The sequence below is a fragment of the Lingula anatina genome, chromosome 6, assembly GCF_051362555.1.
Source record: "Lingula anatina isolate TDL-2025a chromosome 6, LinAna3.0, whole genome shotgun sequence".
In the NCBI taxonomy this organism is placed as follows: Eukaryota; Metazoa; Brachiopoda; class Lingulata; order Lingulida; family Lingulidae; genus Lingula; species Lingula anatina.
Window position 1 is genome coordinate 5,651,376 of NC_141772.1, and position 18,384 is coordinate 5,669,759.

The 18,384-nt window shown below is 38.3% G+C and overlaps 1 protein-coding gene across 1 annotated transcript; it reads left to right on the forward strand.

Moving 5' to 3' along the window:
- Window positions 1–12,046: 12,046 nt before the first annotated feature.
- On the forward strand, window positions 12,047–17,984 carry LOC106181678 (carboxylesterase 5A). Its single transcript, XM_013566130.3, has 4 exons — window positions 12,047–14,176; window positions 14,626–14,819; window positions 15,502–15,530; window positions 16,950–17,984. The coding sequence occupies exons 1-4, from the start codon at window positions 12,654–12,656 to the stop codon at window positions 17,064–17,066; spliced, it is 1,863 nt and encodes a 620-aa protein (XP_013421584.2). The 5' UTR covers window positions 12,047–12,653; the 3' UTR covers window positions 17,067–17,984.
- The last annotated feature ends 400 nt before the right edge of the window (window positions 17,985–18,384 follow it).

Sequence of the window (18,384 nt, forward strand, 5' to 3'; positions counted from 1 at the left end):
TGGAGGCAAGTCAGCCACCACGTCACCAAGGTGCAATTGTAAAAGAGGCTCTCAAAGGGAGGGTCACGCTCAGCCCGAGGGGACTCGCGACTTAATTACAGACAGGCGAAATGCATCTGGACACTAATTGGTGTCCAGATAATTAAACCGCTCACGGGTACAGGCCGATGGCCAGCAGTGGATGGTGCACCTAAAACAACAGCAAATTTCAACCATCGCAATCTAAATACCGGGATTTCGGTGCAGAAAAACCATTTATTGACGCAATGAGCTTTGCACTTATCTTTTCATGAAGTTAATGCAAAACCTTTTGTCATATATCTCCCCGGGGTTTGATGCGTTCTAGTTCCATTTTGGTATACCTATTTTTCATGCTTATATAAATATAGCCAAGAAGTGTTAGTCAAATGCTGGAATTGACTGCTGGCCAGATATACGTTACGGGGTACCAGGTACAGCGAGATCTACCGGAACTTTTGATTTTACGGCCTAGAACAATGTTTCATGGCTAATCTAATGTTTTGTTCAGAAATGTATATATTTGTCACTGAAAATCTACTGTGGCTGCCGTGCGTAATCTATTATCTTCAATCCAATTCAATTTGCGTGCTGTCTTTGCTTCCGTATTAATAACTCAAGTAAAATTAGCAAAATGTAATATTTCAAGTCACTGTAGGCCTAAACACCTTCTTTGCTTCCAAGTATTGCCTTTTCACAATCGTTAAGGTCATAGAAGGCGAAATACTGACGCAAAACTGTTTTTGGTTGCTCAAGTCTGTAGTCAGCAATCTTAAAGGGGGTTATTTAAAAAAAACTTTTAATTAACTTTGTTTTACCTGGTATTTCCAACTTTAATGAAGGCGTAAAACCACGATCATATGTTGTTTCAAAGTGGCCATAATGGCAGTTCTTTTGAACCGACCTCTTCTCCCTGTCTACTATTTAGTTATTTGAAACCCATGTTGTAAAAAAGTTTTAAACACGGTATATTTAAGTCTTTTAAATGTTTCCAATAACAAATTAACTTTATTTTGGTACTGGCCTGGCATTAAAGGACAAACTGTTATAATAATAGAACCATTCATTAATGGATTCATTCGTAGTTATCCCCCACCGCGCATTATATCTAGAGGTGCGAGGTTAAAAATAGACTAAACGCTCCTGAAAAATAAATGCGCCTCCTGTTTGATTAACACCAAAGTAATTTGAAAATCCAATGCTCAACACACTTGAATTTGATTAGTTTTGATCGAAAAATCAAAAACAAGTTGTTTCAATGTAAAACAGTTTCATTAGCTATGTTATTGTAATAGACTTGTAAAGATTCTTTTGTCTATATAGCTTCTTATATTTATCTGGTCTTACCAGCCAATATTTTGTCTGCTTGCAGTCAGACTTCATCATTCCCTGATGAAGTAGCTATAGACAAAGGAATCTTTACAAGTGAAAGTCTTTTCAAGTACATGATCATGTTTAAAGCATAAAATGCAGTTAGGACTTCCTATATGATAGGAAATCAATTTCCTTTATCACATGTCATTATCATCTGTATGTCACGCCATATTCAAAACTGTTGACAATATTTGCTATCTATTAAACCGATTCTGAGTTGTGAGTTTCTAGTGTTTGAGTCCAACTGCTAGAAGAGATAAAGACTAATGAAGTTCATCTGAAATAAAACTGAACAAAACTTAAAACTGAAATAAAAGATAAAGTAGAATTAAAAAACGGGTCTATAGATCTAAATTTTCCCACTTTTGGATGGGACGTACCTTGGTTATTGGGAAAATATTGTTAATTTTTTTTTTCTATATTTTATCAAAATCAAAATCAAAGTGCCAACGTACCAAGTATGCCTTCCATTTAGCTAACACCAAAAAGGGCAACATTATGGTATTGAAGATAATAGCCAATCAATTAAAGGCAATAACATTGGAAAGACATCCAATAAGTATCAAAATCTGCTATGATGCACGCATGCAGCGTAAAGCAACCCCATTCCTTTTCGTGGAACCAGGCCTGTGTCTGTTTTTCCATTAGATCATTTACTGTATGTTTAGTTCCATAACATGCCATTCAAGCAAATAGAGTTTGGTTCTCGGCAGCTTGTAGGTGAAATTTGAATTTCGAATTCGACAAAGATAAAGCTGATAATGTTTTTCTATGGAGGCTTAATGACCATTGGGTGTTGTGTTTTTAATACAGCGAACAAAGTTAAATCGTTGATACCATATTCGCTATGTTGATTTATCCCGTTCAAGAATATATACCAGACCACGCAGTTCTTTGCTGCGATAATTTAAACATAACATGAAATATTTATTTGTCCTTTCAAGGGGGCGTTTGATACAGAACGTTACGCCATCGCTTTGGTACATACATGTTCTGCCGCGGTAATACGGAACTGTGACCTGGGGCAGCGGTATAAACACAAAACCTAGAAGCATGGCAATGTGCGACGATTGGGGAATCGACAATGCAAACTTTAAAGACATTGCATAATCTATTTCTTCCATTTTATTTGGACAAATACGTCATATTTAATCAAGAACGATCAAACACGTACTTGCAACCAGGGACATAAGAAGCGTTCCTCTGTCCTTAATTGGCGCCAACCAAGGTTCACTCCATATAAGTGTTAATGTCACTTAAGCTTTGCTCGTCCTCTGGTGATTAATTCTTGTTTCATCGAAAGCGACAGCTAAGAGAGAGATATTATATTTTTTGACTGGAACTGGAAAGCCCTTCTATTAACGAAGCAAATAGATTACCCTAATCATAAGATAGATCAATGATTAATGACCACGCGTTATGGGGAGTCTCTTTGTTCTTCTTGTGTACCTTTTGTATTGTAAAGTGTCATAGTAGATTACCTTGGTTTTATCGGGCAACTTCCATCTTGCCACAAAACCCTGGATCGGCAAGTTGTGATTTTTCTTAATATTGGAATCCAGGAACCTGGTTTGGATCATTAAAGCCCTTGGTGTGAGGCAGTCACATTTAAAAAGGTAGATGCAACAAGGAAACAACGCCAATAAAATATTTAAATCCAAAATACTCCGAGGATAAACCCAAAGAATATTTTTGATATTTGTTAGTTCATTCCTTTATTTACGTTGATATGTTTTAAAGTGCATAAAGTGTGCAACCCATGACTGGAGGGTGTGTGTTTTGAGCCAGTCCGTCGCAACATTGCTTCTTCGTTCCATCGAGAATCAGAAAACATGTTGCATTGACATTCTGGATGGCTCAGAATTCTCTGCGAGCAGGTACCCCTCCATAAGCGTCCCGCGGTTCTTTAAAAAAGCAATGCGTTGCAGATGCCTTCGTGCTGGTTATTGATGCATGCTTTCCAATAAAAAGTACATTAATTTGCCTGCAGGCGACACAACGAAAATGACCAAGATAACCTGATAGTCATTATACTCTGTTTGAGTTACAGGTAATTGGTTTCTATGAATGCACAGCTTTTATTTAGATTTGTGAATCAAATCAGAGAATAACGCTTATGGTGATAAGAAACGTGCAAATGGAATAATAATAATAATTCAATTTAAATTGCAAGAGAAGTCAAAATGAATGTAATAATTATATGTACTTTATATCACAATATATCTCAAATAATGTCAGATAGTGGAAAGACAATTGTTTGGCATAAATGCTGGTTGCTGGTATTTTAAAGGTTATATTTATTGAGATTCGAGCACCTGGTTAAGACGTGTGATATAGAGCTTTCCACCTGTCTGTAAAATAGACCAATTGCTTTTAAGCAACTGAGAAATTGGGATACCGAATATACATGTATATATATACTTGGTGAAAATACAATGGTGTAAAAAATTAAATCGGAGTAATAAACAACATTAAGTATGACTTAAATACACATAGACTACTTTTAACATCTGGACATCAAGTGAAGGCGACTTAAGCTTACCATATTGCATGCAGCACATTTTTTCGAAATAAATTCAGAATAGCTCTGCTATAGCTACGATTAATGTTATTCCAGTGAACTTTATGATAAGAATTCACTTGAACAACAGACTTCAAGTTAAGGAGCAGCCATTATATCATTTAGCTACATGTACATGATGCAGTTTCTTCTTTCCATAATAAATGGACCCTCTACCAGAGGTCAGCTGGAGGTCAGATGAGTGACGTCATTTCTCAAATTATGTGCACAAATTGTCGCTGTACATGGAATGTGCATGGAATTAGCAAGAGAAATATCTGAAAATATCAAATGGAAATAGACAGAAAACCTTTAAAATATGCAGGCACCAAAAAGAAGGAAATATCAACAAAATACACGCAAGGAATTTTAAATTATTACAATCAATCATGCCGTTTCCAAAAGAAAGCGGTCTCTTTATCAAGCAAAGGTACTCAGTAAATTTGAAGTTAAACAGGAATATGGTTTGGTAGTCACATGTCAAGCTCCTGGGAAGAAAAAAATTTCCTTTATTTTACATCATTAAACAAATAATTAAAATAAGTGGATTGCCAATGTAGATACATGTATCAACCTGTCTCGTTACGACACAAAGCCACTCTGTAAACAAAAGTATGGTATGGTACTTATGGGGGTTAATATTAATTGCCAAAATTGTACAAAAATCCTGTAAAAGTAATCTCATCCTGCAGATTTTCAGAAGCAACCAGCCTTTTTACCAAACAAAGCAACTCAGTAAATTTAAAGTAAAACAAAAATACGGTTTGACAGTTATGGGGCAAACGTCATGTGTCCGACAACGACGGCGACAGCGTCAACGACAGCGACAGTGACGACACGGACAGACACACCGATCAGTGTCTGTATATAAAAAGCGCTCTTTAACCGCGTTAGGGGGTCTATCGCCTGCATTTTGCAAGGTAATGTCATTAGGTGTCTGCCTTCCAAAGATTACAGTAAATGCAGACTCTTTCGATTACTGGTAATGGATTCGGTTTAGTAATATTTATTTTGACATTATGGGGGTTCGGTCGAAATCTAGTTAAAGTATAACATTTTCTCTGTTGTGCATGGTATCCAGACAAATTTCTCTATAAGATCAGTAGTATTTTCTTTCTTGCTTGAGTTATTGTCCTGGTCTTAACATCATAACTTCTGACGGTAATGCTCGTTTTTAGAAAATTTACTCCCATTTAAACTTGTTGACGTAACTGAGAGAAAGACACTCGTGGTCCTAGGATGATCCATATTTTAAATAGAGAAACACGAAGGATATAGAACAATTTTGAGATGTGGTTTCGTAATACACGTGCAATTTCCCTCAAAGCTGTGCCAGAAGCTTGCACACGAAGGGAAATTATTTTTTTACCGCAAAACAGAACTAGATCTAATAACTTTCATAAAATTGGTCTAGTGCTTTTATCAGAATGACATTTTCCTGAAAAATGATCAGTTCTTCGTAAACGTTTTATTTGTGTATACTATACTCGCAGAGAAAAAAGAAGTGCTGCGGGGGTTTAAACAGAGGATGTAATTACCGCACTGTTGCGTGTTGTCAAGTCATACTCCCGGTGGCTATGTACATATTTCAGGTGAAAATACTACACAATACGGATTTTGATCGTACTCTGGATAGTTTTCCTATTTTGCCTCAAGTCCACTTAACTTATTAAATCAAATGCCGTATCTAAACCCACTTTGAATGCTTTTTTGAAAGCTGAGTCGTTGCCTTTGAAACACGGGAAACGAATTCTTTGCGTGATCTCGAATTTCGTTGTATGTTTTTACCACTATAAGCGCTTAAATGTTTGCGACCTAGCATATGTACGCAAAAAAAAAAAAAAAAAAAAAAAAAAAAAAAAAAAAAAAAAAAAAAGCAATTTATTGCAAAATACGATTAATTTGATATGAAATCATTGGCCTCTGTGGCTTAAAATACTGCAGCATTTCTTGTTTAACTAAAGGAATCAAAACAGCGATATCCTTTGATATTATGTTACATTTATCTAAAACAAACTCATTACCGAACAGTTTCACAATAACACTCCCCAACACAAAAAACTGTGAACACACATGTACAGACATACAAGATCACCCATAAGTAACCACCAACAATGCCGCAACCTTGCAGAACTTTGACTTTGAAAATGAAGAAAAAAACGACAGAAGCATGCAGTGCAAAACTGTAAACATTAAACGTTTATAAAGCATAGCAGCTTTTTCCAGTTAGGAACCAAAACAACAGGGCTTAGAGTATGTCATTGGAAATCGCAATGAAAACAGTTTGCATAATTTCAAAGAATTTGTATATTGGAATCCTGGCAATATGTTAAAAGGCAACGCCTGCCAGAGAAGACGCTACTTGTACTCAAACAACAACTATATTTGTTCACCATAGTGGACTAAGGAGGTAGGGGGAGCAGCTGTTGAAGACTTGCAATTCATATGAAGAAAATGTCCTGTAGAACTCTGTGGAACCCTATTGGAATTCTATCGAAAGTCCTAACGGGTTTCTATGAAAGACATATACCATTCCGGTAGGATTTTGGGCCAATTCTTATAGGATTTGAGAGAGAGAGAGAGAGAGAGAGAGAGAAAGAGAGAGGGTGTCTCCGCTACTCCCCATTACGTACAACCGTTCCCGACCCTTTATCCCTTAGCCAATCAAATCTATTTGCTTTGAATGCCAAGATGCGAATAAACCATGAAGTTGCGTGCAATTAATTGCTGCGTGCTCGGCATACTGATGAGGTGAACATCTGAAGGTCACTAAAAGGTCATACAGTGTTCCGCATGTTAAAGATTGCGCTAGTTGTGTCTCAGCCGAGGTCCAGAGGGATTGATCCGAGGTAGTTCAGTGTTAAACCATATAGATTTATCAAGCGAGATTACGCTAGATTTGAAGGAGAGTGGGGTAAGAAATAATGGCAGCCTAGAAACTGCTGTGTGACAGTAATTTAAAGCTAACTGAGTACATCTACGGATATATTAATAGTTCTTTTATCTGAAGTTTTGTCAAATTACAGTCTATTGTAAAAGAGCAAATTCATATAATGTTTTGGGTGTTACCTTTGTTTTACTTTCTAAGACATGCATTGTTGCTGAAAGTCAACCCCACACTACGCGGCTTCTCGCACGCTTTTTTTTTTTTTTTTTTGTCTCGTATGACGTCACGCGTTGCCGAAGGCCCCGCTTCAGGCTATCTCAGATGATTTCCATTGAAGTAAAGAAATACTTCATTAACTCCATAAAAAAGTGTGACCGCCGCACGCGCCTTGTTGCCATATGTGACGTCCAACTGTTGTAAGACCAAAGAACATTCGGAAATAAACAAACAAACAAAAAAACTTAGTGCTAGTTTGTTCTCCGTCGAAAAACTCACTTCACATTGCACTATAACACGAAAAACCAAGGTAGGGCCTATAAACTTTATCAAAATATTATACAAAGATCGTGAATAAAGTGAATGATCACGTAAAATATGAATATTAATGAGGGGTGAGTGAGGCGGAACATATGACGCATGCGTGAAAATTATTCGTCACCCGGAGGATGGAGTGCGGCATATACCTTTATAAACAGGGTGGGGGCAACTGTGCTCCCTCTATGTCCCCTTTTCCAGGCCACGGTCCTGTTGACATAATTAGCCATGGGTTAGTGATGATAATCATCAAAATAATACGTCTCTTAATTTCTTCTCATCTTACGATGTACCATCACCTTGTTTATTTACTTACTAGATGGTTGCTTTCATTTCCATCAAACAGAACATCATAGTGTGCTGAACAACTTTACCTCTAAAGCATCCATGTGACAGTTCCTTCTCTGTGCTTTATGCGCACTCTTATCAAAACGCCCGAGTCATCATCTCAGTGAATCTCATATAATAAACTACATAGCATCAATCTTTTCTACGCCACAATCCAATAGGGATACCAGATTTATTACGTCCCATTACGTGAACGAAAATCTAAAAGTCTAAAAGGCCGAGGGCTGACATTCAGTTTAAGTTTGCAGTACTTTTATATATATTAGTTTGTTCTGAAATGGCTATGTACATTTGTTTTTAAACAAGGAAGTAACATTTATGTACGTTCTGCTGGTAAATGCAATATGTTTGAGTCATTCCGAGGAATAATAAATATTGCAAACTTTATTGCATGCACTTGCTATCAACAGTAAGATAATGGGGAAATAACGGCATGGCATGTCACGAGTAGCGTTCACAAATTCTAAACTACCGCAAACATGTTATGTTTTATTATTACTGTATGTGACTTGGTGGAGTATGTGAATTATGTGGAGTGAACGATAACATGCAGTCCTTGCATTTTCATTTCTCGTAAAAGTCGTTGCCTTTGAAACACGGGAAACGAATTCTTTGCGTGATCTCGAATTTCGATGTATGTTTTTACCACTATAAGTGCTTAAATGTTTGCGACCTAGCATATGTACGCCAAAAAAAAAAAAAACATTTTTGGCATAGAGAAGTACATGTAAACCATCACATGAAAAGGAGCGTGCCATCGGGCGTGAGTACAGGCTACCATAGGGCCTGTTCAGATCCAGTTGATCCGCGGACTAACTAGTCCGCATATCAAATATTGCTCGCACTTGACAACGGATTCCCGCCTCCCAAGCGCGCCGTCCCTACAGAGAAACAGACCTACCCAACTACCAGACTCGGCACATACGGATCCTGAATTAACTGGTATATCGGACCACACTACCCGTTTTCAAGGTGTGTGTCGACAGATCGCATTTCGGAGTATCAGTCAGAACACGACAGGATGAGCCCGCGGTCGTCCTACAAAATTTGTTCTGGGGTATGATACTCAGAAATGGGTAGTGTGGTCCGATATGCCGGTTAATTCAGGATTCTTATGTGCCGAGTCTGGTACACACACTGGACAATAGAAGTGTCACCCCCTGAATCAGAGTAATCAAGAGGCGGAATATAAGCAATGTCAGAATATCGATACAGCTGAATACAGTTTCTTTTGTGAAATATGATGTTAATAAAATGATACCAGGAGCATATCGTTCCAAAGTCATTTATCTCCTCCAAAGTATTGGTTCAGAAGGGGTGACACTTCTATTGTCCAGTGTGTGTAGTTAGGTAGGCCTGAGAAAGAGGAATTAAATTTCGCCAGGTTATGAAGTGGATTGCGCCGTATCCATATCCGCAGACCAACTGTTTCTGAATAGGCCCTTAAAAGAAAGAGACGTGTCTGAATGAAAATCCTGTATAATATATTGTTCTTTTATAGCTAAGCAATCCAAGGTAGTGCAGCTTCACAGAAGAACAACTATCTCTGCCGAAGGTGCCATTTTAACCTGAACCCGTTCAAATCAATTTACTATAAACGAAAGCCACTTTAAATGAGCGACTTGAACTTTTCAAATCATGAAAGAATCTGAAGAAAAAAACCCGCTGTAAATGCCTGATTACAACTTACGTTATCAGAGGCATTAGGTTAGCGATTCACTTCACTACTCTTTCTTTTGATAAAGCTTGAGAAGTGAAAACGTATTAGACCTAGGTCGATACTCTCGCTGAGCTGACGGCTAAAATTCCACGCGATCCGTAGCTCAGCTTTATTCTCCATAGGTACCATGGCCCCTGGGAACCTGCATGTGAGTGTTTCACCAAAACTGCGAAATCGACATGCACTATTTTGGATTTACATTTTACTGGATCCTATAAATGGGATTTAGACTTACACTGTAGTTTTTTTTTAGCTAAAAATGATCATTTCTTGAAAGACCAAGTTAACATGGCCGTTGTCGCTTTTTCATTTTTGTGGCCAGAAAAATGTTAAATCAAAATGGTCCTCGTCAACTTCGAATTCTTGAGGCCTGATAAAAGATTAACTCGTTTTGAAATTTTGTCCATGTCGATGCGCGGCTTATTTGGCAATTTTGTCAACAAGGTTTAGGTTACATTTAGTTCAGGGATGAAATAAAGACCCTCAATGTGTAAAAGAAGGGTGTGCAAAATACTTCACACTATTCAGTTTACATTAACCATTTGCATTCCCCTTGTTTCACAAAGTGCTATGTTGTTTAAGTGGGAGTGTTTTGGCCTTTTTGTCGATATACGATTCAAAAGGAGGTGCAGTTTTCGTAAATATTAAAACCCAAAGACGTACAAAATTGCGAGAGAGAGGGAGAGAGAAATTATTCTCCAATCTACTTTGAAATTGATACATACAATTATTCACAAACTCTTTTAATGAAAAATGTCCATTTGCTATCGGTAACTGTTCACATATCACATTACTCATTATTACAGGCGTCAAAAAGAATAGCGATGAAGGTCACGTGTACATGTACATGTATGCTGTAAACTGTTTATTTTCCTAATGCTAACATTATGTTATCGTTTTATTAAGGCCATATTGGCTCGACCAACTTGAATATAATTATGCATTTATTTTGGTTACGCTGATTGTATATATATTATGTATTCTTTGAGCTTGTAAAATTATACTTTTTTCTTGCAGCTTACGTTGGAATAAATTATCTATTATCTGACAGGCCGTATGTACATGTAACTCATTCTGTGGGCGTACAGTGCAGTGAGTCTGGACTTGTTCTATCTTAAAGTCGGTCACCAAACAATGCTACTACAGTTATTTATCAGAACGGAGATTTCAAATGGTGTCATTTCTTTGAAGAATCCACCCTGGGCGGTTTCAAAGTCCCGGCGATATTTATAGATATGTAGCTACCTCGCTTAGTTATTCATATTTAGGAGTTTTACTTTCAGTATATATGATTTCAGCTAGGGATTATTGGGCGATGAAAGAACTAAAAAACAAAGCCGTTTCTGTAGGCTTATCATTTCTTTGCCTGATGTCAAGTGGGATTAGAAATCTCGCATTCACGAACCATTATTGTTACAGAAAATGGCAGGCGTAATGATAAATGATATGTCATCTTTTTCGGTATACGCTATTCATTATCTTCAGTCGTGAAAGTGAAAAACATAGCTATTGGTTTTCTGGCACCTCGACAAAATTGGTCGCATTAAAAAAGTATTTTATTGCAAAACCGCTGAAATGTAAATATTTAAATATAGAATACTTTGCGTGATCTTCCTAACGTTACTCATGTTTCTATTTATTGATTTATTCAAGACGTGGAATGGTTGAAAAAAGGGTTTCCCCATAATGAAGCCAAACTCATCACTCTTATTATTGAGGTTTACATTGAATTGGGCTTGAAGAATAAAGTCTGGGAAATGTGGAATGGATGAAAAAAGGGTTTCCCCATACTATTCAGCAAAACTCATCACTCTTACTATTGAGATTTACATTGAATTGGGCTTGAAGAATAAAGCTTGGGAAATCATGCGTCTTGGAAAGGGCTATCCGTCGCTGTTCGCATGCCCGCGACAATTACATCAGAAACTCGAAGCCTTATTTGAAGTTTTTCCTTCAACCCGCTCACTCGGGCAATGAGACCAAACTGCAATGAAACAAACGACTCAAGTAAAAAAAGGGTTTAAACAGATGTTTGGAAATATATAAATAGATAATGGCTCTTTTCAGCAGGGGGTGCCGATCTCATGTCTGAAACTGTGCCATGTTGATGCAAGCGTGAACGCTCATGTTTGATTTATGGCACGGAGTGGCAATGAACATACACTAAATGTTCTGAGTAGAACTGTCTCATTGAGGAACGTGTTCAATCTGCAATGGTAATTCACAGGTACAAGTTATGGCAAACCCACGCTGTGTTCCTCTTTAGGGGTTACTTGTTAGTCTAAGGCCAGCAACCCCTTTACCTTATTTTATCCACATCTGTCATATTTTGACAGATAATCATGGAAGTCAGAAGGCATAGTCAAATATATATCATTTTATTACCATTCTCCCGTTCATGAGCTCATTTTGAATTCACGGTTGTCGCTCTGAATTTAGCACTGATGCATCACGGAGGAATACAAAATGCAATAAGAAAGTTTGTATAATTTTCGTTACCATAAGATAAACAGCCCCTGCCGATGGAACCGGATGTATTGATTCACTCCACCCACGGTAAAGTGCCCGACCGCTAATAATTCTGTGCTGGTGCTTGCTCTAAAATCATAAACGGAATTGTTCATATTTAAGAGGGACTTTTATTTGTGGAGGTTCCCAGTATCATCTTAAATACAGCAACAATCTGCTGCCCGACAAGCTCGGTCAACCCGAGAAGCTCGGTCTAACAACTTTCTGAAATCTAGCGATTTAACAACGCAAAAGTAACTAGGGAATTGGGAGAAGACGATGGAATTTACAAGCACGGCGCCGTGGCTCGAAGCCACTCACTCCTGGATATTAGCCAGCATAAGAGAGCATACCCACTCTTTTTAAGTGTACAAAAGAAGAAAGAACAATTTCCAGCTGCTTGAATTTCTATAATTTTCTTGACGGGTTCAATTATGCGCGTACCGCGTGCACCGCAGGAGAGATGATATAGATAGGGCCTGATTTAATAAGCGATACATTTATCCTAACTGAAATCACGCTGTCTGTAATAGCCAAACACAGAGTTAATAGTTTGGAGAGGTTCGGGTTAAGCAGCTCCCTTAAGAGGTTTCACAAGCAAAGGTAAACATTATTTCAAATTGGCCTCAGACGGTATTTGGAACAAGAATAAGGACAACGTACGAATCCATTGTAGTTTGCGTGTGGAGATACATTGATAAGAAATGGGGTGGCTTGTATACTTTTTATTATTTACCTTAGGGTTACCTGGAAGTGAGAGCATTGGAACATTTCTGGATAACGTAATAGTCGACTCCACAGTCGGGCCCCTGAGGGGAGAGATATTGAGGACTCCCCTTGGAGTTTTGTCCAGATTTCTTGGAATTCGTTATGCAAAGGCTCCAATAGGGAATCTACGCTTTGAGCGTCCCCAGAAACCTCCAAGGAGCTCTGACGTCGTCAACGCCACCGCTTTCGGTGACATGTGCCTTCAGGATCTCAATGTACAACTGAAGACCGTATTCCCGAGGACTTACGTTAATAAGCGCTTCCCACACACCCGCATGAGTGAGGACTGCTTATCGCTGAACATTTACGTTCCGGGTTCCTTGCTGAACGCAACATCGATTGCAGAAAGGCGCGCGTTAGCGGTAATGGTGTACATTCATGGGGGCTCCTGGGAGTGGGGCACTGGCATGAACTTCGATGGTACCAACATGGCCCTGTTGGGTGACGTCATCATAGTAACAATAAATTACCGCTTGGCCCTATTTGGATTGTTCTCCACTGGAACTTCTGCAGCCCCTGGTAACTATGCTTTCGAGGACCAACTGTGCGCCATACACTGGGTGAGGGATAATATTGAGGCGTTTGGGGGAAACGCTTCCTTGATCACACTGTTTGGCAACTCCGCTGGAGCCGCTTCGGTGGCTCTCCATCTGATGAGTCCACGAAGCAAGGGTCTCTTCCACAGGGTTATCATTCAAAGTGGCACGTACCCGCCTGGGGACGAGACGGCGAACGCGCTGATGGGCCCGTCCGTTAGCGAGAACAGTTTGGAATTAGCACGCCGTTTGGAATGCGAAAGTGACAACATCGAGGAAGTCGTGGAATGCATGAGAGGTAAAACGGCGCTTGAAATAAAGCGAGTCTTTGACGAATACAAAAACGAAAAAGATGGGATTTTCTCTCAGCCTTTACAACCGCGTTTTGATGACGACTTTTTGAGTGCCGATGATGTTGCCAGAGGCAACGCTGAAGGGGTACCTGTGATGCTGGGAACAGTAAACGATGAATTTGCATTCATCTTTGCAATAACTGGAAAACTTCACACGCTTGATGGTATTCAGGATCTTGCTGATGAATACATCGACAATTTCATACACAGTAAGAAAATGAAGCTATTCTTAAAGTATCAGTACCTTGGTGAGAACTTCAGCAACGCACCCCCATCAGTTGTGCGTCGGGCCTTTTTGGACGCCATGACAGATCTAAACTTCTTGAAACCAGATTATTTAGCGGCTAATGAGTTTAGTAATAAAAGTAACGTCTATGCATACCATATGACACACAAGTCCAGTTTTGCTCATTGGCCGGACTATGTCCAAGCAGTGCACATGGACGAACTTTACTATGTGTTTGGAGACGTTTTTGAAAAAGATTTATTCGGACAAAATGCCCCAACAGAAGAAGAAACCAAACTTAGTGAATACATGGTTAATGCCTGGACAAACTTTGCTAAAACTGGGTAAATATTAGTTTGATCATATAAAATGATATTATCGTTGTACATGTTAATATCGGATAAAGGGACTTTGAAATCTTAACTTCAGATAAAGGTTCCCTCGTGCAAAATATGGTTTATGTCAGTTTCTTACAAGAATAATAGTTTGCTATCATCGATGAGGTCCTTGTACCGGTAGAATGGAATCCATTGCAAAATACAGGATATTAAGATCAGGGGTTCCTCCCCATAACTGAAAGTAAATTTCAGGTGAAATGTTTGTTATTTAAGGCATCTTGCAGTGCCTAGTTAGTAGTTAATGAAAGGTTTGAAAATTGGGGGTGAAGGGTACCCCACTCAACCCCCCACCCACACCTAGCCCCACTGAAAAGAAGAGCGCGAATAATCATTCTGTTTACGCTGTCAGTAGACATTATGCATGCCAAGTAGTAAAATGTGTATATTTGCTTCAGGGATCCAAATACACCCTCACCCTTGATCAACGGAAGTAGACCCCTTTGGCTGCCATACACGGTGGATAACAAATATTATTTAGAATGGACTGCAAACCTGTCGCAGCAGTCTCTAAAGAAAAATCTCAGGCTCAGAGAAATGGTACTTTTGGTGGACGTGTTGGAGAAAATGAGGAACAGTTTTGAAATAGCTGGTAAGGAGTAGGGCTCATCTGTTTTTCAGTGGCATATCTTCTATACTTGACGATTCTGGATTCTGTAACATGGTAATTCTTCACCGTGCAAAGCAAGGCAAATAAAAAACAATACACGGGGACATATTTGGGACACGGGGCTGGGGAAACTGCTTGGCTTCGTTTAGTTGCTTTCCTTTATTAGCTGAAGGATAGGGGTAAGGGATACATGAATCTCCGAAGCTAAGGAGGCATTAAGCCTGTGCGCTCCCATTGTGCCCGGCATAAGGCATCTACAATGGGCTTCATTTGAAAAAAGGTAAAATTGTGTAAAACTGGGTGTCAGATATTAAGACAGACACAATTTCAGCGCTTGCAATAAACGTACATACGTCCCTGTTCTTTCTCTCTCTCTCTCTCTCGTTGCAAGCATCACAGAACACGGTACGTTATATATTTTTAATAAATGAACATTACCAACAGGATATATTTCATTCCGCCTGAACTTAAAAGCTTATGCCAAATATTTAGAACATTTGGATTCATTTGATTGCATATATAATCACGTCTGGTTGACCACAATTGAACTTTATTGGACATATGTTTTGATTAAGGTCAATCCATACAACATGTTCAGCAAAACAACCCCAGGCTCAGAAACAGATTAAGAGAACGAATGACATTTGTGTTTTCTTTTTTTCAGTTCCCCCAGGCATGCTGTGTATGGTTACGGTAAGTTTATCATTAGGTTTATTCTAATTACAAGATTTGGAACTGAAGTAAAACATTACCGATGTGTTCTGGAGATAATGGGTAAGAAAATTGTTGGCTTAGCAGTTTCCGCACGAGATTGTATTTGATCAATGAAAAACGCAAAGATGAATTTTGGCACTTGAAAAACTTGTTAATGTATATATGTGTGGCGTCTGCGGAAGAAATTCTTTTCACTTGTACATTGATTATATAATCTGTTTTAATTTTCACCTGTGGTATTTCAATTTGAAATACACCCGTTCGTTAAAAAAGTAAATTAAAATGTGACCGTGGAATTTGATGGATCAGTTTTACTTTAGTCCTAAATGCTTCCAGGCATGGAAGCCTGCAGCAAATTTTGCTCTGTTTCATATAGCGTACGTATACATGTAGTACCATATTTCATATCAGAAATACCTGGTATACTACGCATGTCCTATCTGTTTTCGTTTACTTCAAATCAGAGTCACAGGGATTGAGTTCTCTTTTGGTTTCTTTATTTCTTTTATTTTTAATAAGTATATCATGACCCAAATTTGCCATCTTGAAAACAATCGAAAATTCGTTAATGCTAAAAAAACTTTTAAATCGAACACAGAAACTTACAATGGGAAGACAAGGGAATGAAATGAATATGTAAAATGACAACTCTGCTTGGATACAATTTTTGAATGAATGAATAATGTAAGCTTGGCATTTGGCAATAAGAGAAAATATCGAAAACGCGTTCCACAGAGCACTTGATTTACGGCAACATCTTAAACAGCTCGTGTCGTCTTCACTGAAAACTGGAATTCCGCCATCATGATTTATCCGACCGTATGCTACACATGTGCCCAGAAAGCACGATAAGAATCATATTACAGTGTTAGTAGTGTTACTAGAAGACCTGCGGTTGTTTAAATAATGTCCCGCCTAGGAAACGTAAATCACAATAACAAGAGATTAGAAGATCACCATGTCTTAATGCCCTGTATACTACTGTATACTACTGCTATTAGATCCTCTTCTAGGTATAATCTGTACGGAAAACTTCATGCTTGTCTGGGAAATTTCTCCCGAGAGTTAGCTGCAATGAGTGTGTATGCTTAGAGGTGCGAGTTTTTGATAGTGGTTAAACAGGGTATCATGGTCAACGTTTGTTCGTTATCAGAATCAAAAAGAAAAATAATTCGAAAAAAAAAACGTTAAAATCAGTGGATTTTCTTCAGGCTGTTAGCAATGCGACAGAACAATCAATCAAATGAAGTTCACATTCGCGGATATTGTACATAAAGTCGTTTCAAAACCTATTTTTAGATTCTTAGAAATCCTTTATTCCGGAAAAGGCCTTGTATAAATTGTTCGCTTTTGATAAATGTTGATTTTTTAAAATAACGTTAATTTTCATATTTCCAGGAAAACATGAAACTGTTTTCTGTGATGCTCGGTGTAAGCGTTTTCTTCCTAGTTGCATTTCTTGTAATGCTGACACTTTGGTGTAGACAGAGACGAGCAAGGCAATACGGCATGTGAGCCTTTAGGAGCAGTGTTGTCAGTCAGCCAATCGCAGCGTAATGATTTGAAATACACGTGGACCGGAAGGATACGGCAGACGAATACATGCATTAAGTGCTCACGTCAAATTTAAACTGCATTATAAATGTCATATCACATATAATAGGTGATAATGAAGAAAACACATTTCCAGGCGTGTAGGCTAAAAGTCGTAATGCCGAAAGAGGAATTAATCTGCAGTAAATTTGGCAGTGGAATGTCTTGTTATCATTGGAAATCTTTCCCAGCGCATGAGAGGCGCTGCGTTAAAGGGATCGCTCTTGTATCACACTATACAAGAGAACAAGATCACGCGTGCTTAAATTATGTGTGAAATGAACTGATAAGAAACTTGGAACGATCCATGTAATCACTTACGGAAAGGAATTTTAAAAGATTTCACACTTTCCCCCAGGGGGTTTTCTGAACAATAATTGGAACGACTGCACATTAAAAGAAAGTTTTTGTACATTTTAGCCAAAGCGGCTGTATATATATTTATAACTGTAAATTGTTTCTCTTAAGTTAAAAAAAATCTAGCTTGTGTAAACACTTCTCTTTGTGACAGTAAACTTTGACTTTGGTATATGCATAAATACAAGACTAAGCAAGAGATTAGTTGGGTAAACCAAATTGCGCCAAAGAAATCAACAAATAATACAATATATGTAATGCAAGCCAATAGCTATAATATGATTTTAATGAGGCTAGAGGCTGAAGTTAGAGATCTATAATTATGTTTATGTTTGGCAGCCGCTTGTATATTCTGTCAAAAAAGTATCAAATGTCTATATTCGTAAAGATAACAATATATATCATATTAACCTCTGTACTCTATATCAGCCTGTGACTCGGTGACTGAGATGGAATTTTTATAATAAAAACTATGAAACTGAACCTATTTAAAATTGCTATTTATTTGTGCATAAGCACATATTTGCTGAAACCGGGCATTGGCAGATTATTTGCATATTTTACCGACGAAATGGCCCCACCCATTACCAGCAATAGTACAGCGATGATAATTACAAACGTACCAGAATACGTGAGTCAAATGATCGTGATGTGTGCTTTGCTAAACCAAGTGCAATGGTTTTCTCCAAACAAAAAACGCATCAAATTAGATTCCGGCTCCAAATCAGCAGACAAGAACAGAAACACACTGCAGGGTTGCCTGGTCCTTGCTTGAACGCATTACGCCATTTTAGGAGGCCCTATTGATTCCCAGTTTTTTCTCCCCTTCCACTTTTGCTTGGTCTTGACAATTTTATTTATGCAGTTCACCTTCCTATATGAT

What these genes read in the sequence shown, in the direction of transcription:
- LOC106181678 (XM_013566130.3), top strand. Translation starts at nt 12,654, where the DNA reads ATGGGGTGGCTTGTATACTTTTTATTATTTACCTTAGGGTTACCTGGA. An exon ending in ACAAACTTTGCTAAAACTGG is followed by an intron (nt 14,177 to 14,625) that starts GTAAATATTAGT and finishes TATTTGCTTCAG; the next exon opens with GGATCCAAATACACCCTCAC. An exon ending in GAACAGTTTTGAAATAGCTG is followed by an intron (nt 14,820 to 15,501) that starts GTAAGGAGTAGG and finishes TCTTTTTTTCAG; the next exon opens with TTCCCCCAGGCATGCTGTGT.